At 32.4% G+C, this 26,731-nt stretch overlaps 1 protein-coding gene across 1 annotated transcript; it reads left to right on the top strand.

Moving 5' to 3' along the window:
• Positions 1-26,731, top strand: LOC145685494 (uncharacterized). Its single transcript, XM_081757892.1, has 7 exons — positions 1-15; positions 1,759-1,884; positions 3,897-4,066; positions 6,197-6,288; positions 8,991-9,013; positions 24,564-24,689; positions 26,549-26,731. The coding sequence occupies exons 1-7, from the start codon at positions 1-3 to the stop codon at positions 26,729-26,731; spliced, it is 735 nt and encodes a 244-aa protein (XP_081614018.1).

Here is a 26,731-nt window from a genome sequence, read left to right as displayed (position 1 = left end):
ATGAAAACTAGTGTCGTAAGTAAAATGTACAATTAATTGAAAAGTTTGTGGTAACATTGGGAAAGACAAATCCAATAATATTTAATTTAGTATATTATTTTAATATACATTTTAGTGTTATTGAATTGTTTTGAGAAAATTGTACAGCTATGGTTAGCATGGAAATGAGTGAAAGTAAAGTTGTAGGTTTTGATTGTAACGAAAAAACAAACAGACGCAATCTAATAATATCATTTAAAATGATACCATCTTTGTTATACTACCAACTATTTTTACTAATAATTGGACTAATATACAGATTGCATTTAATTCAAAATTTAATCCGAAGATCATATGCGGTTTGCCACGTCTCGATTTCGGTGTAGTTTGCCACAGTAAGTGTCATATAGTACAATCGTGATGATTAACAGAAAATCGACTCATAAACTGAGTTGTCAGATAACTAGTTTGTAACAGCCAAATTCATTGTGTATATTAAGAAAATACATACACTTATCTCCTATACAGACCATATGTGTGAAAAGTTGAATTATTGAGCCAAGTTAGAAGTTGAACAGTTATTTAATAATGAAACACTCTCAGAAAAAAACGAGAAAGAAACAATTTTAAATAATTTGTTATTTGGTCCACGGCCCGATACTCGAATCAAAACCTGGGGCCGCGGTGGCTCAGTGGTAGAGCGTTCACCTCTGGTGCTTGGGGTCTCGGGTTCGATCCCAGCCCCCGCCAAGTGAACTTTGTGGTGGACAAACACCGTGTGCGTGGGTTTTCTCGGGGTTCTCCCGTTTTCTCCCACTTTCTTCATTTCACCATTTCCTTCATTACTCATCATCACCGTCTCCTTTAGCCTAACCGGCATAACCGTTGGACGTAAAACTCAAAGATTTCATTTCATTTTTCGAATCAAAACCTGAAAAATAACCGTGACCGTAAATGTAATCGTACAGAAGATAATGTCTGAGATATAATCTCGGTGTGCCCAAATAAGAAATTAATTACAACCTATTCTGATGGTTTCAGCGATAATTTTATCAAAGATGAACAAATATCTTACCCAGTGTATGTGCAGTTACTTTCTCAGATCTAATGAAGTCACCGAAAGTAAATTGCTATAGTTTCTTGCTCTCAACGAAATTGATAAATGGAAGATAAAATATTTCTTTTACCTGAAGTTTGGAAAGACTCCGAATTTTCATTCTGCTAGTGACTGTTTTTTCAGGTGAGAGAGATCTTAGTTAATGATCGTTAAAATAGAAACCATTTGAGATCAAAGAGATCAACTTTAAGATTACTTTCCTCATGTTGACGTGAACAAATACGTTGCAAAATATTCCAACAGGATCAGAAACTTCAAATTAGTATGGAAAACACAATTAAAAATGTATCCAAACGTCGTCAGTCTCACTATTGGGATAAGCATTGCTTGAAATTGCCTAAGCTTGAGGGTATTTTTCTCGTGACTACATGCACGAATATACATAGAAATATCTTCATTCAATTCAGCATCCCACGCTGATTTTTTTTTTCTTAATTTTGGTATCTATTGAGTTTGAATTTAGTATTTTCTATATTTATGTATCAATTATAATGTGTTTTTCAACTTTTTAAAGGTAGTGCAAAGTTTATTACAAATGTTTTGAAAAATAAGTTCTCATATGAGCAATATTAAGCTTACTAATTACAAGTTAAATAAGCTTTTAGCATTAAAGTGTATATTCTCTACTATTCTGTATTATTTTACATTTCCCATATTAACAGGTCATCATTCTGATCGTCGCTTTTGTGGCTGCCACTTCTGCCGTTGGTTTGTTGGGAGGATATGGTGGCTATGGTCTTGCTGGCTATGGTTTAGGTGGATACGGACTTGGTGTTTACAATTACTATGTAAGTACTTCCTATGTAACTTGTTTTCATTATACAACACTTGAAATTCATCTTTTAAATTTTGATGATGGATCCTCATGGAAAGTTAAATGGCTTGTTTAATTATATCATGTGAGAATAGAAAGAGTTACAATTTTTGTCCCGAAACATACAATCTGTAACTCATACTAAACAAGGCTCAATTCTCATCTGGATTGTTGCTGAAATTTGAAGTTATTCATATATAACAAAAATAAATTAACGTCACCAAAAAATAATACAAATACTAGTAATAATATTAATAATAATATAAGTATTACATAATAAATGTCTACGGGGAACAAAAATTCGCGTTATTGTTCAGGCCAAATTGATTAGTGTTAATACTAGTTTCAGCAGAAACGGTACAATATCAAAAAGAAAGAAAAGGAAAGAAAAAATATTCAGCAGATTCAAACTTGAAAATATTAAGATACAATGGCACTTTTCACCAGAAATAAAAGTGAGTGGAACATGGGAGAACTTGGCTCTCCGCTTCCAAAACAATATCAAAGACGTCCATTCACTTCCTAGAAAATTAGAACGGGAAATGATAGACACTGGGGACGTCATGAATCTTCCTACCTTCTCAGATCCATTTTTACTCCTGCTTTTCAGACAAATGAAAATAGTACGGAAAAAAGTAATTTCACCCAGCGAATATCTGATGCAATTAAAAATAAAGAAACGAATAATTAGTTTTTTGAATTCAATTTTCTGTACTAGGAAGTTATTATATGTAAGATAAAAATGAAATAAAAATTTTCATGTTTATAATCCAAGTTTCTGTCCTGTTAGCTAAAGAAAACAGATTATTAATGAAAGTGATTCAAAATATAGACAAAAACGGAAGAACTTGGAGAAAAATTAAGGATACAATATTGTTCACCAAAAACTCACATGGTTTAGGAACAACCAAAAACAACATGCACTAAAAATAACGCTCTAACTGAACCTCCGTATCACCTATAACGTAATTTAACCTACTTTCAATGACGTATGGAAGTTTTATTCCACACTTTAATAGTACCGAATTAACATTCCCATAGACGTATTATCAATTTTAGAAGACAAACAAGTTAAGGTTCATTTTTTATAAATATGTGACTTCCTGTCAAACTTCAAGGAGTTCAAATTACTTGCGCTGTGTTTATTTATTTCGAGTTTTACTCCTTATGTTTTTTTTTAAGAAATATATTCACAACTACAAAAATTACAATAATGATAACATGCACACTAAAACAAGGATTTTAATAAGTTTACTTCAATAACGTCTTATACATATCTGTCTCATACTTCCTGAAGTTTTAAAAATAATTTTAATATTTTATAATGAGATTATATTTAAGTAATATTACATTTATTTGTAATACAAACTAATTTTGAAATACTGAGAGATGTATACGTAATTAGACATATATAAATTTAGTCATTAAAAAAATCATAAAAATGGATTTGATAATAAGAGGAAAAGACTTAGGTGCTTAACACGTTAGCAACAGTAAATTTGTATATTGTTACGTTACGTTACAATTAAAATTATGGCTTTAATTATAAGCTCATTACTTCAATATAATATACAAAGGGGGATCATTAATAAGAAATACCAAATAATACAGTGTACGAAGAGTATCACTTAAATCACAAAGGTTCAAAAGAAATACACAGCAAATACAATACAAAATAAATTAACAAATACACAGCAACACAGATGCACAGCAACTTGAAATTCCTTACAAATATGTTAAATTTGTACGATAGTGTACAAAACTCACTTTAGCTAATTCTGCATGCTCCAATAGGAAATTGACAATAGACTTACTTATCAACCATTGAGTAAGATTAAAATTTAAACAGATTCTTCCGTTAACTGATAGTAGTTGGATTTTAAGGGACTGCATAAAGGAACCTTGACTAGAATGGGTTCCATGCTATCAGTACACTAATATAAACTTGAAAATAGTTATTATATGCAATGTTTATTATCTTTTCAGTCCTACCCTCAATACCAGTTTGGCTACACTGTAGGTGATATCTTGACTGGAGATCGTAAGCAACAGACTGAGATTCGAAGCGGTCCACTTGTTGCAGGACAGTACAGCATCGCTGATCCCAACGGCAGCTTCAGATACCAGAGATACGGAACCACTGGTTTCATCGGAGGGTACCTTAGTTGAAATTTGATATGATATCAGTGTATTATTTCTATGAAATTGAAGTGAGAAAATAAAGAATTTGCATAACTTATTAGATTAGTTATATTTTACAGTATCTTTTATAGCATTTATTGATTTTTGGAAATATTACAATTCAATTGATGTAACTCTCTTCATAAGACTCTTAAAATTCAGGTAAGAGAATAGAATGTTTAATACATTTTGAAGATATTACAATGTCCAGAACATTAAGAGTTTGCTATGTATAGTTTTCTTCTCCCAGTTACTTGTTCCACATTTGCTCTACCATTGTTGTAAGAGGCTGGTTCAAGTTATTTTTGAAATGACTTATCCCTGTACGATTTAATCCACACGATAGTCGCCAACTACGATTTTGAATTGGAAGCACTGAAACCATACTTTTGACAACATCATCGCACCTCCTTACTCCTTGTGTTGAAAATCAAACTTCATCGAACCGCAGATCCGGGATATGCCATAAGGAGTTGTTATTACTAACATGTGTACTCTATCAACAAAATATGAATTGAAGTATAATTATAAGAATAGAAAGATAACCAAATCATAAAACAAAAAAACGTCCTCGCCACTTGAAGATATACTTTTATCTAATACCCATGCTATACTATTGAGAAAATATATAGGGGTAAGATTGCCCTTCAGAGGTAACTTATTATACAGAAAGGCTCTTAGAAAAGGATACACTCTTTAAGAATTTGAAATTCTATTGTTTGTTATGGCTATACTTAATGATACGGTACAAGTAAATACCAAGAAACTAATATACTAAGGTTAGTGTTAAAAAATGTTGACCACAAATTAATATATTGTAATGCTAGTACAATGGACTGTGGATGAATCTTTTCGTTCTCAGGTTTATTTCTCCTAATTGCGTCGAACTTCGTTGGATAGTTTCAACGGATTTCGATACCGCATAGAAAATAACATTATTTTTCATCTCCAAAATATGTATCAAATCATAAATGCATTATTATTGAGAAAATATATGAATAAATATGCTTTTTACTGGCAAGTTACTCAATTTTTAGAAAGCATATCAGAACCTTATAATCTTTAACAAAACATGGTTATACGTCATATACTTATGTATATGACATTATAACATTATAATTATATACTGCAATAAAGCACAATTGAATGACTCTGTATCTGTACAGTTTGTGAAATTGTTCAAGAAAGTTGACGTTAGTAGCCAGACACATACCATTTTTTCATGAAATTCCACCCACATACTACTGTAATTTCTAAACTTGTCACAAAGCAATGTTTTGTTCTATTCTAAACGCATCTTTACACTGACATTGGACTTCAGCGTCATTTTAAGGTTTGCAATAACACTTTAACTTAGACTTCCATTCCTGAAACTTGAAACGTGAAACGAATATTTTTTTCATCGTTATCATATGTCTCACATAATATGTTACAAGAACCCGACTAGAATTAAACATCGGAAGCAAACCAAAACACCGTAATTAAATGAATATGCATTTTTTTAGACGAACCCTATACTTACAGATATAATCTTTTTTTTAAAAAAAATCTTAGGATACTTATAAATATATTTGTTTTCATTTTGATGAGTTATTTGTCCTGACTAAGTGTAGGTGGCGTCAATATTTTTGGTATATCTGGTGTCTTTACATTAGTGATTAAAATATATCCTATTTTATAATAAATTTTGTCCATCTCGACACTAGATACCGCTGTATTTGACGCACTAGTTGTTGGGGTATGGTATTCTTGAGCTTCCTCTTAGAAACAAATAACATTGTTTCAAACTTTAAAAAAGTCTACCTTTTATTCCCTGCCGTTTGCTTCGAAGACGAGGGAACATCTAAACAGATATTTTTCTTGCTTTAGTAAAGAACTTACCTGTTCACTTTGTTCGTATTTCTATAATAGACTTACTATGTTGCAAGTAAAATAATCGCCTACACATCTCAAATTGTTTAAAAGTGGCTCTTGAGCGGGACTATGTACGCTCCTGGTGTGGGGAAAGTGATTAAAGTGAGGAGGAAAAACAATCTTTCCTTGGATTCACTCTTTAATTTTGAAATATTAATTAAAGTATCTACAAACTTATATTAATAATATAGCCTTAATTTTTATGAATCTGTGACATTAATGTCTGAGAATGTCGCATTGACGTCAATTATAGAAGGCGGTGTAAGAAATATATGTATAAAAGGTAATTTTGGACTATAGGGGTTATCACAGTGAAGGCATTGAGGAGAATGCGATAGGAATGTGTTTTGTACTTCTAAAAAGTACTATATATCAAAAAATAAAAAGCAACGTATACGTCATGCGTCTGTCACTGCCAGTTAGTATCGTTGATGTAGTAATTACCTTGAATAAGTCTTACATATTTTTCTTAAAAAATCACGTTACAACAAATTAAATGTCTGTCGCAGTTGTATTATTTGCAAAGTACAAAAATGAAAACTACAATACTTGGTTAATGAAATTAATCGCTATTTGTAACCTATACTTTAGCCATTGCTCAGCCAAGATTGAAAGAAGTCCTCAACTTCACGTTGCATCACCCAATCATCAGCAAAGATCTTAACTTCCAACAAGTGTTCGAGATGCCGGAGGAAGGGATATTTAAAGGAGAGATATTTCGGGGGAGTGCGGTGGGATAGGAACGGTTTTATAGTACATTTTACTGAGAGTTTGTGGTGTTATTTGTAATATAATACACCTAACTAAAGTATGAGAAAACACATGTAAGTCAGTAATCAAGAAATGAAACCAAATATTAGAAAATTAAAAAGTGGAAACGAAGTGAATTGCGATGACAAATTCATGGATTTGTATTTAGTTTACTGTTATCAGGAGAATGTATGAGACGAGGTCTACAGTTGAAATAACGTGATGTAGACCACCGGAATTAATTCCGTTTCCTTTCAATTAGATTTAAACCTGGGACACATTGAAACAAAGTCGCTGGCTATATGCTAGTACAACATATAGGTCCATATAGGTACATAGGTCCAAACAATATGTAGAAATCCAAACTAAGAAAAGTGAGAAATCGTAGATAAGCGTACCGACAAAAGCTTTATTTAACATAAAAACCAGCTAGAGAATGAAATTAAATGTTAAAATACAGAATACAATGGACATTTCCAATAATCTTTTTTATTGCTTTGAAAATAACTTAAGATGATTACGGAGAACACTTCCTTTCGCTCATGCTCAGTTCTAAGTAGTCAAAATTTGCGATTGAACTTTGGTCTGCTACTAATGCGATTAAAACAAGGACCACCATGTTTGTACGTCACAGGTCGGTACAGGGGAAAAGGTCTCCGCCAATCACTAGGGAAACGGTTTAGCGAAAGATACCATGCATGTTTTTCAAATGTGTACAGCGTTGCTAATAACACAAAGAATAAGAAAAGTAAGAAAATTTAACTTGTATTTAATTATTATTTATTTATTTATATATTTATTGTCAATTATTTGAATATACTTGAATATGTTACGACAAAGTTGAAGTGTACTAATTTCCTATATTATTGATCTTGTTTGCAGCCTGAAGTAAGAAACTAATCAATATTCTCATGTTTCGGTTACCGACCGACCTTACAAAGCGAATTTTATTCATTCTTAAGAAAAGAATAAACAATGTAAAGCCATAGTTATTTGATAGTAGAGTGGTAATTTCTTATATGTAAGTTCATCCTGAATTCGATAGTTACGCGCTAGGGGAAAGCCGAAGGAAATTAATAAATGAAAAAACATTTCTCTAAGTAAAAGTAATCTAAATTCTTTATTGATTTCAACATAAGGACGATGATAATTATGTTCATGAGCATTCTGATAATTTACCAAAGCTATTATCGAACTACTTTACACATTAGCAATTTCATTTCATCATAATATATTCGCCCTTATTGTCGTTTTCTTTAGAAATGGAACATATTCGTAAATTGTTTATATTAGTCTATGTGAACATTTACAAATTGGCTGAAGTGTTTTGAGCACGTGAGTTTACATTTAAACCAACAAACACACAGGTATGGTCTCACAGTGATGATGAAAAACTAGTTATAGTGGGATTATTACTGAATAAAATAAAATGTAATTTCTACTTTTATGTTCCATGAATATGTCCTGTAGGCAAATGGAGACGGATGATTAATGAGAGTGAATGATTATAAAATAATCCGTGGAATGGTCATGTGGGAGGAAACATCTCAATCGCGAGAAAACCCACGGACACGATGTTGTCCATCACAAATTCATATGGCTTGAATTCGAACCTGGTACCACTCACACTAGAGGTGAGCACTCCACTATTGATCCACTCTGTCCTTTGGTAATAAATGTCTGTGATATGACATGACGAGTAATGAACACAACATTCTGTTCCAGTGAGAGAAACAATATAAGAGAAATCAATCTACTGGACGAAACCTAACAAGGACTGAACTTTTAACGTTTGTTTTTATGTATGCTTTTTTTTTTTTTTACTTGTGGACCTCAGAACACAAAACACAATAGTTTCACGATATGATCTGCAAATGTACTCCCATATACACAACATTAATCACTTCAGAGCGGAGAGCAGGCTTGTAGCCACCCCAGAAATATAGGGGGCCCTGTAGAAGCTAGGGGGGCTATCAAAACATATTATAGTTCTCCACCATATTATGGTTTATTTCCAAGCCTACCTTGAAAAGTTTAGGGTGAAGTAAAAATTTAGGGGAGCAGTCTCCAGGGGATACTGGCCTATCTGAAGGGGAGAAGAATATAAATAAAGTTATGTTTGTATACTTAGAACACTATTTCGTGTGAGGTTATTGAAAAGAAAAAAAAATGAAGTTTTGAAGTAACAACATAAGTTACACATAATGAATTTCTGTCTATATTCCTCTTGTTCAGGATCGAAAAATCCTGGACGCCAGGTAGTCAAGGCGATTGGAAATATGAGTCTGGCTCATAAATAAGTTAAATCAAAAATAAAATTATGAAGGACCATGTATGAAATTGTATTATTATGGTGCCTAGTAAATAGTGGAAAAAATGAAAGGATGTAATAGGATATGAATATTTTTAAAGAGATTAAGAGTTTTTTGGTTCAGAGTAGTAGTGGCAATCGTACGGCTGAATGGCCCGTGCTCCAGAATCCATGGTCCCTGGCCCGAGGCCAATGACCTAGAAGTACTTAGGAACACTCCCTTAGATTTAGGCAGGGGTAATATGGCCAAACCTCTAAATTTCTGCAGGGGTACATAGGACCAACCCCCTTAAATTTTGGAAATTGCCAAATCTGAAAATTTCGTAGCCTAGGACCAGGGTATGTACTATTATCAGTATTGGGGGTCCCTCTTGTTCCCTTTCATGGGTAAAAAATTGCCAAACCAAATTTCGGAGGATTTTGACTTAATTTATCCCCTCTGATGAGGTCTAATTATCTTATATAGTTATGTGGGCGTATACAGGAGTCAATTCCCTTTCATAAAGCATGGAAATATCAATGCACCCGTTTATCATTTTAGGAAGGTTACCTTGGCCCACCTCTTCTATTTTGGAAATTGCCAAATTTAAACATTCGGTATAATAGTATAGGACGCTAATATGTATCACTATAAATTTGGGTGGTCTATCTCGTTCCTTTTGTGGGTAAAAAATCGCCAAAAGTTCAAATTTCGGAAGTTTTCACCTAATTTATCCCCTTTGATGAGGTCTTGTTACCTTATATTGTTATATGCGAGTGTACAGGGGTCCATTCCCTTTCATAAGACTTGGGTACATTAATGCACAACTTTAAATTTTGGGAGGGGTATTTTGACCCACCCTTTCAATTTTGGAGATTGTCAAATTTAAACATTTGGTACAAAAGCAGAGAACCCTAATATATATCACTATAAGTTTGGGTGGTTCACCTCGTTCCCTTTCATGGGAAAAAATTGCCAAAATACAAACGTAAGTAATACGTTGTACCACTTGTTCGGTTTTGGCCTAATTTATCCCCTTGGATAAGGTCCGATTACCTTATATGATTATATGGGTGTGTACAGGGGTTTATTTTCTTACATAAAACATAGGTTCATTGATGCAACTCTTTTAAAGTTTAGGATAGGTACCTTGGCCAACCCCTTGAATTTTGCAAATTGTCCAATTTAAGTATTCGGTATAATAGTATAGGACCTCACTATGTAACACGAAAAATTTCAATGGTCCAACTCGTTCTTTTTATGGTTGAAAACTGCGAAAAATTCAAATTACATAGGTTATTAACCCCTTTGATGACGTTTTATTGCCTTATATTTAGCATATAGCCCAACTTAAACATTTAATATAGTACTATATTACCCGATCGTGTATTACCATAAATTTAGGTGGTTCATTGGTTTCTTTTCATGGATAAAAATAATTGCTAAATTTTTAAATTTCGGAGGTTATTGACCAAATTTATTCTCTTTAATGAGGGCTTTATTATCTTATATAAACATATGATTGTGCGCAAGGGTCAATTTTCTTTTATAAGGCATAAGTACATTGATGCTTTCATCTCTAAATTTGGCAAAGGTACATAGATCCACCCCTTAAAGTTTAGAAATTGCCCCATTTAGTATACTAGTACAGGGTCCTAACAAATACCATTATAAATTTCGTTCCTTTTCATGGGTAAAAATTGTCAATAAATATATATTTTGGAAGTAATTGAACCCTGCGGTAAGGATGGATGTGTACAGGGGTCCAATTCCCTTATACTTTGATGTTCACTTTTTAAAATTTGTTTAGTGTACATATAACAATTAGTTATATTTGCGAATTATCAAATAATAAAATTCAGTAAACGTTTTCTAGGACCCTTTGAAAATGTTGGTGTCCCTCTTATGGCCAAATATTCAAAATTCGAAGGTTATTGATTTATTTTATCTTCTTCGATACGACTTTATCATTGAAAAAGTACAGGATTTCTTACGTTTTCATAAGACACAGGCGTATTTGTGCACCAATCTTAAATTTTTGGTCGGGTACATTTCTTATTGTCAAATCAATAATTGGTAATTGTTCTTAGAATTAGGTGGTATCCCATTCTTTGGGTAGATCATTGTCAAATATTAGTATGATCATGTGGTCACTTATTGACTTATGATGGGATTATGGGTCCAGGGCATTGGTACATTGAAACTTTGTAGGATAATTTGAGAATTGTCAAAATGAAATTTCGTCAATGGTCTTGAGTATTCCCATCTAGGGCAAAAATATAAACATAAGCAATGCGTTTTACCGCGTGATTGACCTTGATGAGGTAGTGTACAGGGATTCATTTCCATTTCAAAATTTGTTGCGGTATTTCTTAAGTTTGGGAGTTGTGAAACAACACAGTCCTACACAACAGTTGGTTCTGCTTATTTCATTCTACGTTATACACCTCATTGAAGATATAATTATATAGTTAATGCTAAGACTTAGGTATATCGAGAGGTACGTAGGACCATTTTTTAAATTTGGGAATTGAGGTAAAGAAAATTTTAGTATGAGACGCGAAGTTTGGATGTTGAATACCAGATTAATATGAAACAATACTTAGAATTTTAGTCACAGCTCATCGCCTAAGATCATTGGTGGTGGTTGATTTTTTACCTTCAGCTTTACAGATCTGATAGGTAACCTTATTGAATCTTATGACTCATAGTCTAAAGGCAATATGATATCTGATATGCTTCAACACTTTCAACTTTAGTCACAAGTTGATGTAATCTGATCACTGGCAAAGTTATTGTTCATGCAATTTGATTGGTTGATCACTGTCTTTCGTGCAATCTGATTGGTTGATGATTTGCAAATCTCTGCTGCACCCAGTTTTAAGTTTTGTTTAACAATTATGAATTACTCTTAAAAATCTTGGTTTGAGCGTTTTGGTTCAACGTTTTGCACTCATTGATAAATTTGATCAAAACCGTTTATTTGTTAATCAAATAGTTAAAAGCAGGGTAAAGTTTGAACGTTTCAGCAGTTGCCCTGAAACGTGAAATTATTTGTGTTGCAAATTATTTGTTTAAAAATTTTGCTTGAATATTTTGCTTCAAAATTTTCTTTGAAATTTTTTAAAAACTTTTTCGTTTCCAAATTTTGTTTAAAATTTTATTTGAAAATTTGATTTGTAATATTTTGTTTCAAAACTTTTGTTTCAAACATTTTTCGTTTCAATTTTTTTTTAAAGTTTGAATTTTTTGTTTTAAACTTTGTTTGATAATTCTGTTTGAAATTTTTGTTCAGGTAATCTTTGTTTCAATTTTTTTTGAAATTTTAATCGTTTGAAAATTTTGTTTGATTTTTTTTACGTTTGTGCACTCTCTATTAAAGAACCGGAACTGTTCAGAACAAAAACATTCATGATACAATAGTTTACGTCAGAACAAGGGGTTGTACTTGAAATGAAAAACACAAATCATTGAAGTTTATCATTTTATTACATTGCGCTGGTTAATCACATACATCGATACCCGATAAAGGATTTGGATATTGTCGATACAATGTATTTTGAACTTCTTGCGCTAATTTGTTTTTAGCGTGTAATATTATTTTCAATTGAAGTCTTTTACCGTTTATTGCAATGGTCAATTGCTGGATACTCAATGTCCATATTATCACAAATAAACTGTTCATCATTACAAGTATGCACCCAGAAACGGTGTTGACAAACATCACATCATTTATACATATGTTTTACAATATGCATGACACATTTTTCAAAATAGTACTTTTTCAGAAATATACTTGTTTTGTTGCACACTTCTACTACATTTTTTACACACTGGAATACATTGATGAATTTGGTCCATTCCGTTTGCGTTAGATATACCATTTCGCGGGGTTCATGTAGTATACATTTTCTACGTAGCATCACCATCTTTTTCTAAAGTACGTAGCACCACTTCATGATTTGAGCCTAATGATTTTACTATGGTCACATTTACGTTATCATGAAAGTAATCATTCATTTGGTCGATTCGTGACAATAATTTCTGGCATTCTTTAAATTTCAGTTGTGCACCAAATTATTCTGCTTTCTACAGTCGAATCACAGAATCAAATGTTGTAACACAGATACAAATCATCACATGTTTTGTTTTAAATATATTTATTGGACAATAGCTTACGAAGAGGAATTCTTTATTGTTAGCAGTACACATCTTTCCTCTTAAAACGAACTTGCTCGAATTATTCAGGGGTTATAGTTTACAGGCTGACGCGGAATTTGCTGACGTTTGCATTGATGATTTCACCACAAGTCATAGAGATATTAATGACGTCATTAAAAGGAATATGCTAACCAAACCAAACTCACAAATTGTGTGAATGACGATTTCATCATACAGCTACCGCTGACGTCATTGAAAAGTATTTTTAAACGTTTGAATTCATGATTTTATGACAATTGCTGACGTCATGCTGAGCAAACCAAATTTAAAGACCACGCTGCGTACTAAATTCAAATTGATGAATTCGACCAAGGAATCCTTTGTAACAAAGACAGATCCAGTGTTTAAGAAACGTAATAGATCTTGTTGTTTTGTTGCTTCCATTTGTAAATATCTTGATCGTAAAAATATATTCTTATCATTTTCGAGCTTCACTATGATTCCTAATCCAAACTTTCTAGGGATCATTCGGCTAGCTAAAATTTTATAAGGTATATTCTGTTGTAAATCAGTATTCTTGGTAAGTGATTTCATCCCATCACGTGTGTTTAGAAACTGTTGACAAGTAGCAATGATGACGTTATCACGAATACTAATAATGAGTGCACAAACTTAAAAAATTGAAACAAAAACTTTCAAGAATTCCAAATAAAAATTTCAGACCAAATTTTCAAACAGACTTTCAAACAAAAAAATCCAAACAAAATTTTGAAACTAAAAGAATCAAACAAACTTTTGAAACGAAAAATAATTCAAACAAAAATTTTGAAAACAATACAAAAAGTTTCCAACAAAATTCTAAAAAAATTATGAAACGAAAAGAAGTCAATCAAAAATTAAAAAAAAAATAAAAATAAATTTTGAAACAGAATTCAAACAAATATTACAAACAAAAAATTTTCAAAAAAAATTTCAACTGAAATGATTTCACGTTTCACGTTTAACCGTAAATCTTTATTTTTAACTGTTTTTTAACTATTCGATTAACAAATAAACAGCTTTTATGATATTTATCAATGAGTGGAAAATGTTGAACCAAAATGTTCAAACCAAGATTTTTTTAAGAGTAATCGATAATTGTTAAACAAAACAAAACTGAATGCAGCAAAGACTTGAAAATCATCAACCAATCAGATTGCACGAAAGACAGTGATCAACCAATCAAATTACAAAAACAATAACTTTCCCAGTGATCAGATTACATCACCTTGCGACTAAATTTGAAGGTGTTGAAGCATATCAGATGTCATATTGCCTTTGACTATGAGTCATAAGATTCAATAAGGTTACCTATCAGATTTCTAAAGCTCAAGGTGAAAAATCAACCACCACCAATGATCTTAGACAATGAGCTGTGGCTAAAGTTTAAAGTATTGTTTCATATTAATCAGGTTTTGAACATTGAAATTCGCGGCTCATACTATTTTTTTAAAACTTAATTCCCAAAATTGAAGAATGGTGATATGTACCTCTCTCGATATACCTAAGTCTTAGAATTAACCATATAATTATATGTTCGATGAGGTCAATAACGTAGAATGAAATAAGCAGAACCAACTGTTGTCTAGAAGTGTGTTGTTTCACAACTCCTAAACTAAAGAAGTGCCACAACAAATTTTGAAAAGGAATTGAATCCCTGTACACTACCTCATCAACGTCAATCACGCGGTACAACGTATTGCTTACGTTAATATTTTTGCACATATTTGGAAATATTCAAGACCAATGTCGAAATTTCATTTTGACAATTCTCAAATTGTCCTACAAAGTTTCAATGTACCAATGCCCTGGACCCATAATCCCATCATAAGTCAATAAGCGACCACATGATCATACTAATATTTGACAATGATCTCCCCAAAGAATGAGATACCACCTAATTCTAAGAACAATTAACAATTATTGATTTGACAATAAGAAATGTACCTGACCAAAAATTTAAGATTGGTGCACAAATACGCCTGTGTCTTATGAAAACGTAAGAAATACTGTACTCATTCAATGATTAAGCCGTATCAAAAAGGTGAAATAGGTCAATAATCTTCGAATTTTGAATATTTGGCCATAAGAGGAACACCAACATTTTCAAAGGTTTCTAGAAAACTTTTACCGAATTTGTTATTTGATAATTCCCAAATACAACTAATGGTCATATGTACACCAAACAAATTTTAAAAAGTGAACATCAAAGTATAAGGGAAATGGACCCCTGTATACATCCATCCTTATCAAATGGGTTCAATTACTTCCAAAATATATATTTATTGACAATTTTTACCCATGAAAGGGAACGATGTGTATAATGGTATTTGTTAGGGCCCTGCACTAGTATACTAAATTGGGCAATTTCTAAACTTTAAGGAGTGGGTGAATGTAGCTACGCTAAATTTAAAGATGATAGCATCAATGTTTGCCTTATAAAAGAAAATAGTCCACTAAACACAATCATATGTTCAGATAATGAAGCCCTCATTAAAGAGAATAAATTGGGTCAATAACCTCCGAAATTTAAATATTTGGCAATTTTTTTATCAACGAAAGGTAACCAATGGACCACCCAAATTTATGGTCATACACGATCGGGTAATATAGTACTATATTAAATGTTTAAGTTGGGCTATATGCTAAATATAAGGTAATAAAACGTCATCAAAAGGGGTTAGTAACCTCCGAAATTTGAATTTTAGGCAATTTGTTACCCATGAAAGGGAATGAGGTGGACCGTTGAAATTTTTCGTGATACATATTGAGATCCCATACTATTATACCGAATACTTAAATTGGACAATTTCCAAAACTTAAGGGGGAGCCAAGGTAGCCTTCCTAAACTTTTAAAGGGTTGCATCAGTGAACCTATGTCTTATGTAAGAGAATGAACCCCTATACACACCCATATAACCGTATAAGGTAATCTGACCTCATCCAAGGGGATAAATTGGGCCAGAAACCGAACACGTGGTACAACGTATTACTTACGTTTATATTTTGGCAACTTTTTACCCATGAAAGGGTCCGATAAGGACCCCAATACTGATAGATGTACATAACCTGGTCCTAGGCTACCATACGAAATTTTAAGATTTAGCAATTTGTGACGTCACGCCAAAGCACTTGTCTGTGTTTCCATGACGAAAGCAGCGCATTTTTTCATTGTTTGAAGAGTTAGATCTCCGTAACGAAGAAATATTTTTCTGAGATTTTTCGTATGTGGTATATTGAAGACTAGTTCTACACGATGGTGTCTTTAAATTACAACATTAGGTCAAAAAAAATGCCCATTCTGTTACACAAACAAGATATTGTCAAGTAAAATTGACAAAGAGGGAATATGAAATAAATTTCATTTTTAGTATCATTAAAGAGAATAATACTGTTCAGGCTTCATAACATACTGAAAGTAAATAATCACAGATAATGACAAAAACAGATGCAGCTTTCTTTCAAGTAAGTTACAAAATAAATGAATAACTAAATTATGATTAATATGAAAATGAAATGTAGAGTATTATTCATGGAAGTATCTTATTAATTTTATATGTCTCAGCGATTATTTCCAAAAAGGAATTATCCAGGAGATAGTAAAGTGAAGAAAGATGATTGATTATCATTGTATTGTAGAAGAGAATTTCTTATTAGAAATGTAGTAAGATGTGCTGTATGATAAAATAAAGTAGAAAAAAATCCAAATTTTCGAAGGCGACTAATGATCGCGTAACACCTGTATTGGTGATAATAATTTCGCTTTTAATTTGCATAACGTTTAGACGGTGAACAACAATTACTGTATCTTGTTAGCAAAAACCGAGACCTTTTGTAGCAGTTGAATTAAATAACTGTACTTTTAACTTGAAATACAGCCATACATTTATGAAGGACACTTATTCAATAATTTCAGAGAAACTTCCCTGAAGTATAATAAATTCTTTCCTAAATTTCTCGTAATAAATGGCTTTCTACAAATATTCTTTAATGAAGGCAGAAGAGGAAAGGAATTTGGATTTAAAAGAAAGAAAATTAAAGTATGAAGGAAGCTTTCATATCATACAACCATATATAAGGAGAACAATCATAATGTTTAAGTATAGTTGTTTTTTAGTCTACAAAGGAAAACGTCAGAATGAAAACCATTACCGTAAGTAGAATAAAGAACTAATTGGAGGGTTTGCAGTATTATTGGAAATGATAAATTACGTAATTCTTTACTGAGTGTCTACTCTTTTGACGGGCGTTTTAGAATTACTGAAGTTTTTTGACAACATTGTATAGCAGTAGTTAGTACCTAACTCCATGAAATTTAAGCTTAAAATTTGGAATCTAAAGAAAAATGAACACACAAAACCAAATAAATTATTTCAAAAATATATAATCGTTGTCGAACTACCAAGTACTTTTTTTTTTACAAAGAATTTGATTAACACTTGATTACATTTAATTCAAGTCTTAATCCGAAGATTTTGTGCTGTTTGCCACGACTCGATTATGGTGGTGTTTGCGACAGTATTGTTATGGTTGATTTATCTAATATCATAATCCTGAAGATATACAGAAAATTGATTAATAACCTAAGGGTTGTCAGATAACTATATTATAAAAATCAAATCCATTACACTTATGTACAAAATACATACAATGATCCAAAGCATGTTATTGGATTATCGTAATGTCTGGTGTTAACACTACAGTTAAATTTATTCAAGTTGAGTACAAGTATTCGAGGTCAGCATTTTTAACACGCCGATTGTTTTCAAAATTGGTATGACGTACAATTTGCATGCGTTTGAAATTGTTACCAACGTTAATTTTGGCATATCTCAGGGTGTGAACCTTCGACAGGGGGCGTGATAAACATATTTATTCTTTCAGAATTTCCTAAAATTCCTAGAAATGAAGTTAATCAAAATTAGACTTAAATATATTCATTTGCAGCCTCGTGAACATCTATTGTGCAAGAATTAAGATAGTTTATTGATAGAACAAGAATTTAGTGACATTTATATTGTTACTCGGCTATTTTCAAGCTCACAGAGATTAGTAAGAAACATTATTACAATTCACGAGTGGATAATCTCTTCATAGCCTTTCTGAAACTAGATGGAATGTGCACGAATTTCAGGGTATTTAAATACAGCGTCCGGTTCAGCAGTAAGGTTATATGAGTCCTGAACCTACGATTAAAAGTGCAATTCTAACCACATAAGTTTCATGCACGAAACTGAGCCCGAGTCTACCTCGCCAGAAGCGCGTGCGCTATCCGTATAGCCAAGGGAGACTTTGTGGAGGTAATGAAACCCAGAGAAAAAACTACCAGAAGAAAATAAATCTTCACAAATGTACCGTGATTAAAAACAGAGATTAACAGGCAGATTATTTCAAGAGTTGAGCAATCTATCTATCTATCTAACTATCTATCTATCTATCTATCTATCTATCTATCTATCTATCTATCTATATATATATATATATATATATATATATATATATATATATATATATATATATATATATATCCAATATAGAACTATTGATTCTCTTGGATTTGAAAAAAAAACAACAGTCCATATAAATGTGAGAAGTTGCATTATGCTGTCAAAAGATAACTCATTTCATACTGAAATTCTCTTAGAAGTAACCGAAGAAAAATAATTTAAAATATTGTATTTTTTAATCTAATCATGCACAAGATAAGTATCTTAGTTGTATTCTCTGTGTTTAGAGATCAGAAATATATGCTCAACTTTTGAAATATTTCCAAGAATAAACAATTTGTATGACAGCAATTCAATAAAGAAATTAATTATAGCTTACTCTGGTGATTTGAGTGATAGAAATATTGTCAAAACATTCTTAAGTTTTTTATGTGGAGTTATGTTCTCAAATCTTACCCAGTTACAGAAAATAAAGAGCTTTCCTTTCTTTTTGTCAATGAAATTTTTAAGTAGAAGTTAAAATATTTTTGTTTTCTGAAATTTGCACTGCACTCAAAATTTTCTTACGCTGCTAGTGACTGTTGTTTCAGGTGAGAGAGAGTTTAGTAAACTATCAATTAATCAGAAACCATTTCAAATCAAAGAAGTCAATTTTCTTCTGGGGTTAACACGGACCAATATGTATAAAAAGTAATTCTATTAGATTCAGAATCTTCAAATTAGTGTGAAATGTATAATTAAAATGTTTCCATAGGTCGGCACTCTTGCCATTGAGATAAACAACCCAAGCCCAAGCGTGAAGTTATTTTCCTCGTGACTCCGTGCACGAATATACTTTAAAAGATTTTCTTTCGATTCAACGTCCTCTAGTTAATAAATCTCAATTAGACATTTTTCTAAGCCTAGGCACGTTTTTAGTGGCATTAACTTTAGTGCTTTTGGTCATGAGATACTAAATCATCAATCAGTGTTGTCAATATCCCATGAACTTGTTGAGATAATGAAATTTCTTCAGAAGATTTTTAAGTTCATCAGATTTTTAAGTTCATGAGTAGAATCTTTAATGTTTCATTTACTGTTGCATAAAAATGTTCAGTTTACAGTTCATTTGGCAGGCCCTTCAAATCATAAGAATAGTTTTATAACCGTCAGCAATTGTTCCGCTAATGACTTCCATCCATCATAATTGTTCCGCCGATGTGAAGAGATTTGTTTTCTTTCGCAACCAAGTTGTATGCAACTCAACTCGCGTAGAGCCTGCTTCCGCTTTGCACTGGCCGGTATAAGAAATCATAAATTTAAAACTTGAATTATTGTGTCGTGAGCGATATATTTGTATTTTAAGTTTGGAAATGTAAGTTTGTGTAACATGGAGTTCACAACTAGTAAGTAGAGAAACTTTGTTTTACTACACGCATGATATCAATACCTTTTACATGATATCAATACCAATATAGAACGTTAATAGCAGTATTTTACTCGGCTTTGTATTATTCTTAATGGAAGAGATGTTCGTACAGAATCAGAGGATAAGGTTTTAATAGGAATCTGCCTAGGAATATGAACCATATAAGATGTGATGGCTAATTATTATTTTATTTCATGGGTACTCCGCAACAGAAAGCGCAGTGTGTTATTTGGCTTGTGAAAGCTGAGTCAGTTATAACAGTGCAACCTACATTTAGACGTCAGTATATTGGTGAACCACCTACAGCAAAATCTATCTCATTGACTAAAGTATTTCAAGGAAACCGGTAATGTTTAAAAGCAAAATCACCAAATAGACCGAGAACTTCTGGAAATATTGTTGAACAGATCCGTGTTTCTTGTGTTCGGAGCCCGACGAAGTCATTGGCCAGACGTAGTCTAAAATTAGGAATGCCTAAAGGTACTCTGTATGATGTTATGCGTAAAAGACTTAAGTTGCGCACCTACAAATTGCAACTGTTACATGAAATTAAACCTACTAATAAAAACGAAAGGTATGAGTTTGCTGCTGACTTTCTACACAGAATTGATGATGATGTCAATTAAAAAAATGAGATTCTCTTTTCTGATGAGACTACATTTCATGTCAGTGGAGCAGTTAATAGTCATAACTGCCGGATTTTGGGGCAGAGCATTCACATGAAGTTATTCAGTATCAACGTGACTCTCCCAAACTCAATGTCTGGTGCGGTTGATGCAAGATCGTGTGATTGGTCCTTTTATTTTTGTAGAAAAAACAATAAAGTAGATGTTTACTATGATATGCTGACAGAGCACGTCTTTCCTCAAATGGACGATATTGAGGCGGAAAAGGGGCTTGTGTTTTTCCAACAAGATGGCGGCCTATCTCATTACAATAACCATGTGCGTGCGGCTCTTGACACTTGCTTTTCAGGAAGGTGGATAGGCAGGGTTACCTTGATCACCACGAAGCCCAGACATAACCCCACTGAACTTTTTCTTTTCGGGCCACATAAAAAAGTTGTGTGAAAAAAGTGAAAAGATCAGAGACATCAATTATTTACGGGAAAGAATCGTCGCGGCGGTTAAGACAATTATACCTGAAATTTTGGTGAATATATGGCGAGAAGTGAAGTATCGTCTCGATGTATGCAGGTCCACAAATGGATACCACGTTGAAGTCTACCAACATTAAACAAAACTTGAAGGAATTCTCTTTCATGATATGTACTCATTGTTGTAAGTTTTCATTCATTTCCCAATTAAATTTATACTTAAAACTAGGAAGTTCTTTTCAAACACCCTGTATTATATAAATATTTCTTAAGTTTATATTAACCACGGTGACTCAGTAGTAAAGCGTTCATCCCGATGCTTGGGATCTCCGGTTTGATTTCAGCTCTCGTAAAGTGCTTTGTAGTGGACAAAAGACGTGTACGTGCTTTTCACAGAGATCTGGTTGTTTTCTCCCATTTTCTCCATTCCAACATTTTCACTCATTCTTATCATCACCATCTGCTTTAGACTACACAGGATAATCGTGAGGCGTAAAACGAATATCTCACGTTATTTAAGTCCATATAATCCAGTTCTTTAGTCGTATAAAGCACAACCGAAAAATATAATATTATATAACAGGAGGCAATATTAAGAACTGTGATTAAAGAGAACATCCGGTCATATCAATTTATGAAGCTACTGCATTGTAATATAAGTGTTGTTTTGTTTTCGTTTGTTTAGAGCTTAATGTTCTTTTCAGCTTCAAGGCAAATTAGACCTCTCTCATACATAGGGCGAGAGAAATTAGCACTTATTCACAGGGGATCAGATATTATGCATGGCAATTCACATCTTTTGCGTCAAATATGAGCGAATCTTCACAACAATGAGATCTATAAAATTATAATGAAAATACTGTGGCAAGATAGTGGGAAGCAACACGAACTTCGAGTTGTGGCAAACGATATAATGACAAAGAACATGCTATTAATCCGAAATACTTGTTTCCTAACTTGTATTGTGAAGTTTGTTACTGCAATAATATAGTATCTCGTGTGCGGTACTTAACATTAATGTATTAAAATGTCTCTGAGTGGGAGTATCAGGATATATTTAGTAGTTTAATTACTCACAAAATTTTAACCGAATCAGTTGTGTGATATAAGGACGTGCCATATTTATGGATAGTTTAAGAAGAAAATGTTTTAGATGAAAACATTAATTTTACTGTTATTATATGTAGTTTTCTTGAGAACTACTCCTTATGTTTTGAAAGTATGTATGACAGATAGCAACAATATTAAAAGAACGAAGGAACGAAATAAAATGAAATCTTTCAATGCAAGGTATTTCGATTGTACCCTTCTTGCTAAGAGAGACGGATGATTAAGGCAAGTGAATGATGAAAGAATTGGTGAAATGAGAATTTGGAAGGAAACAGGAGTTCACCGAGGAAACCCACGGATACGATGTTGTCCACCACAAACTCACTTGGATGAGATCGAACCGGGAGCACACACACCAGAGGTAAATGCTTTGCCACTGGAAAACTGTCCACCGTCCTAAAAGAATGAAAAGTTGAAGATCAACCTGTAAACCGAGCTTAAATAGGCTGCTGGAGATATAAAATTGGAATAAAGAATAAGCATGATAGTGTTTTCTTTCTGTTCTTTGCCTAGACCAATTGAATAGTTTAAAAAATGTTCCGCTTTTAACGGAGAAACACACGCATGATAGAACCAAGTATTGGTAATAGTAATTATAGTGTATATTAATTACTTCACAGAAGTGTCAATTTATTTAACTTATATAAATAAACATTTGGTGTTGTATCCAGGGGACAAGTATTATGTCTTCAAGTATTCTCAAATTATAAATTGGTAGTATACTTTTCATTCTTTGTTACTACATTGATTTGTTGGTTCCACTGTGATTATTAGACATTGATTATTTCGATTGCAGTTGGGTTCACCAGGGTGTTATAGCAGTACGTGCCTCATTCAGTCCTTTTGTTTTCAGTGAAGAAACTTTTGATTGTTTGGTTGCAGCTTTTAACTCTTAGATAGACTTCTCGTTTCATGTACTTTTCCTTTCCTACTTTTTGTACGTATTATATGATTTGTATATTTTAGCTGCAATCTCACTTTCGTCACTTTCTCAATAACTTGTAACGTGATTAAGACACGATAATCGTATCTATTATTTTGGAAATATTTCTCAGTACACTATCTTTTCTCTTATACAAATTCCTATAGGCAGTCGTTTGATGGTTTAACGATATATCTAATTATCAATATCCTTATAGCATATCACTTCAAGGCTTTCGTTTCGTGTTTCGATAAGACTTTTCTTCAGTTGTATGCCGATGTTTCCGTCTGCAAGCTTCATATCTAATTTCGAATGACACCTTCGCGTTAGCTATACTGGATTTCAAATTTTCTTTACGGCTCTTATAATTTGTTATGTTACTAGCTAAATAGCAGAATTTCTTTACTTCTTCCACTATAATGATCTTCCACTTGAGAACTAGATGAATGGAAAAAACAGTGGATTATGACCTAGAAAAGCATCATGCTGAATATTACTTCTAATGTGCTTATAACACATTTCATAACATACATACACTGTCTGATTAGCTTTAGCCCTTCGAAGCTTTTTCCAATTAAGTTAGACTCGTAGTTTAGTAATCGTCTCCTGCATGCACAATTGTAATTCTACGAAAGCGAAGAAACATGGAAATAATGTGAAAGTAGTGTAAACTAATAGGTTTCTCAACATTAGAATTACACGCATAAAATTCAGGTGTTATTATAATAGGCTATAGTATGAAGACATTTACACAATTAGAATTGGAACGCATCTAAATAATTAGACTAAATAGAACTGAGATAAAAACTTAAATTGCTGTCACTCGTAGAATTGGAAATTTTAAAAAAATCAGCCTCATACGAATCTACATTTGAAAGCAACGGAAAGGGAGGAAATATTTTAGGTTAAAGTTATCTTTACATGTAATGTATTCCTGCATAAAAATGTATTACATTCATAAAAAACAGTACAAATTTAACTTGTATAATTCGCATTAAAGAAATAAAACACGATATAGGCAATTAACCTTCTAACTCTGATCTTATTATAATTTAACTCGCTCAACTAATATAAAATACTTAGTGGTTTAATCAACTCCAATTTTGATTTTTCTATGAATTAATATTTACTAATAACTTGACAAATCTTCAATTTTCCTCATAGAATCGATTTAGTTTCCCAACCATAAGAGTAAGAAACGTTTACAGTTTTTATTTTTTAATACTGAAGATTTTGTTTTCACGCGAACAGTATCCACCATACTGTTGCAAGTTAAATAGCCTTTTAGAATTAAAGTGTATATTATGTATTATTGTATATTTTCCACATAACAGGTCCTCGTTTTGCTCACTGCTTTCGTGGCTGCCACTTCTGCCGTTGGTTTCTTGGGAGGATATGGTGGATATGGTCTTGGAGGATATGGACTTGGTGGATACGGACTTAGTGCTTACAACTACTACGTAAGTAATTCACATTCAAATTATTTTCATTGTACAACATTTGAACATATTTTAAACTTTGACGATTAGAATAATGATGTTGGGCTAGTAATCCTTACAGAGAGTTAAATGATTACTTACAAGATGTGAGAATAGTAAGTGTTATGATTTCTGTTTCCAGAACATAAAATTTGTCTGTTATAACAATTAACAGCGGATCAATTCTGTTAAGATAATCGACTTATTTCTTACTTTGTACTAAGCAAGGGTATTAATTTAATTAATCTTACCAATTTACAAATAGCTTTAAACACATGTAACTCATTTCAACCATCAATACTTATTCACAATATTTATGTTAATTACACTTTCCATTTGTTCGTACAATTCCCCAACAATTTATTAGTTATTCACTAGCAACACCTTGTCCGACTAATAGACTTAACACAACATTCTCCCGGGTATTGTCCGAAATCTAAAATGACTAAAATACCAATGACGTAACATGTTTCCGGGTATTGCCCGAAACCAAATTGACAAGAAACGTAGCGCAAAATAATAACATTAACTCTTACTTTACTTTTCCAATGTTGACTTTCTTTTCATGATTATGTGAATTCTCTGAATTAATTAAGAATAAAGAAATGAATAATTAGTGCAAAATTAAATTCTGTGTACCAGGAAGTTATTAACTCTAAGATAAAGAATGAAATAAACATTTTCAGCTTTAATCCCAATGTCTATCTACTGTAAGCTAAAGTACACAGATGATTAATGAAAGTGAATTAATATGATTAGAGTAGATAGGATGAGACTGGAAAAGAAAACGGGAGAACTTGAAGGAAGTCTAATGGTACGATATTGTCCACCACAAACTCACGCGGCTAAGGAACAAACAAAGGACACGCCGTACTAAAATTAACACTATCCACAGCACACCTATAAAGTAATTTGACCTACTTTCAAATAATGTTTTGAAAGTTTTACAACTCTTAAATATCACCGAATTTCAATTACCATAGTCTTGTTATCGATTTTTATGAGACACTTGGGTTAAAATGGTCTTATTTATAAATATGGACCTTCCTGTTGAGTTTCTAGGAAGGTACTTGTTATGTTTACTTATTTCAGACTCTTTATGTATTTTGTAAGAGAAACGTGTAGACAATTACAAGAATTATAAAAAAGATAAAATGGAATATGAATTGTTTGATTTCAATAAGTCATTTTAAAAGTCTGTCCCTTACTTCGTAAAAATTATTTTTTTTTTATAATTTTCGTATTTTACAATGAGACTAAAATGAAGTATTATTAAATTTATTTGTAATCCAAAATCAGTGAACGGAAGTAAGGAATGTACAACTACAGTTCTTTTGAATAACTTAATTAAAAAGTCATATAGGTGGGCTTGACAATAAAATGAGGTTGGTACTCATTAACCTAATAAGAGTAAATTTGCTGAAAATCTGTAATGATAAATATTATTGCCTTAATTATAAATTCGTTGCCTCAATGTAACATGAAAAGATGGATCATTAATAAATGGTACCAAAACATTACAATGACATGAAAAGCATCATTGAAATTATAAAGTTCAGGACAAATAGTCGATACGTATAAAATAGCACCTAGAAATTGTTTAAAATATTTATAATTTGTACTTTAGCTAATGCTTCAAGCCACGACAGGAAAATCGTGGAGTCTTAGATATCAACCACTAAGTAAAATTAAAGTTGACACTGATTCTTATGAGAGAATATAATACTAGGATTTTGAGGATATTACTTCGAAGGCTCTTGAATAAAATTTGTCCCATGTTATCAGTACAATAATATAAGCTTTAAATGTTAATTAAACACAATGTTCACCTGTTCTTTCAGTCCTACCCTCAATACCAGTTTGGCTACACTGTAAGTGATATCTTGACTGGAGATCGTAAACAACAGACGGAGGTTCGAAGCGGTCCATTGGTTGCAGGACAGTACAGCATCGCTGATCCCAACGGCAGCTTCAGATACCAGAGATACGGAACCACTGGCCTCATCGGAGGATACCTTGGTTGA

Source organism: Thermobia domestica, chromosome 5, assembly GCF_964235325.1.
Source record: "Thermobia domestica chromosome 5, izTheDome1.hap1.1, whole genome shotgun sequence".
Taxonomy (NCBI): Eukaryota; Metazoa; Arthropoda; class Insecta; order Zygentoma; family Lepismatidae; genus Thermobia; species Thermobia domestica.
Note: the sequence above shows the minus strand (reverse complement) of the source record. Positions and strands in the feature narration are given on the sequence as shown.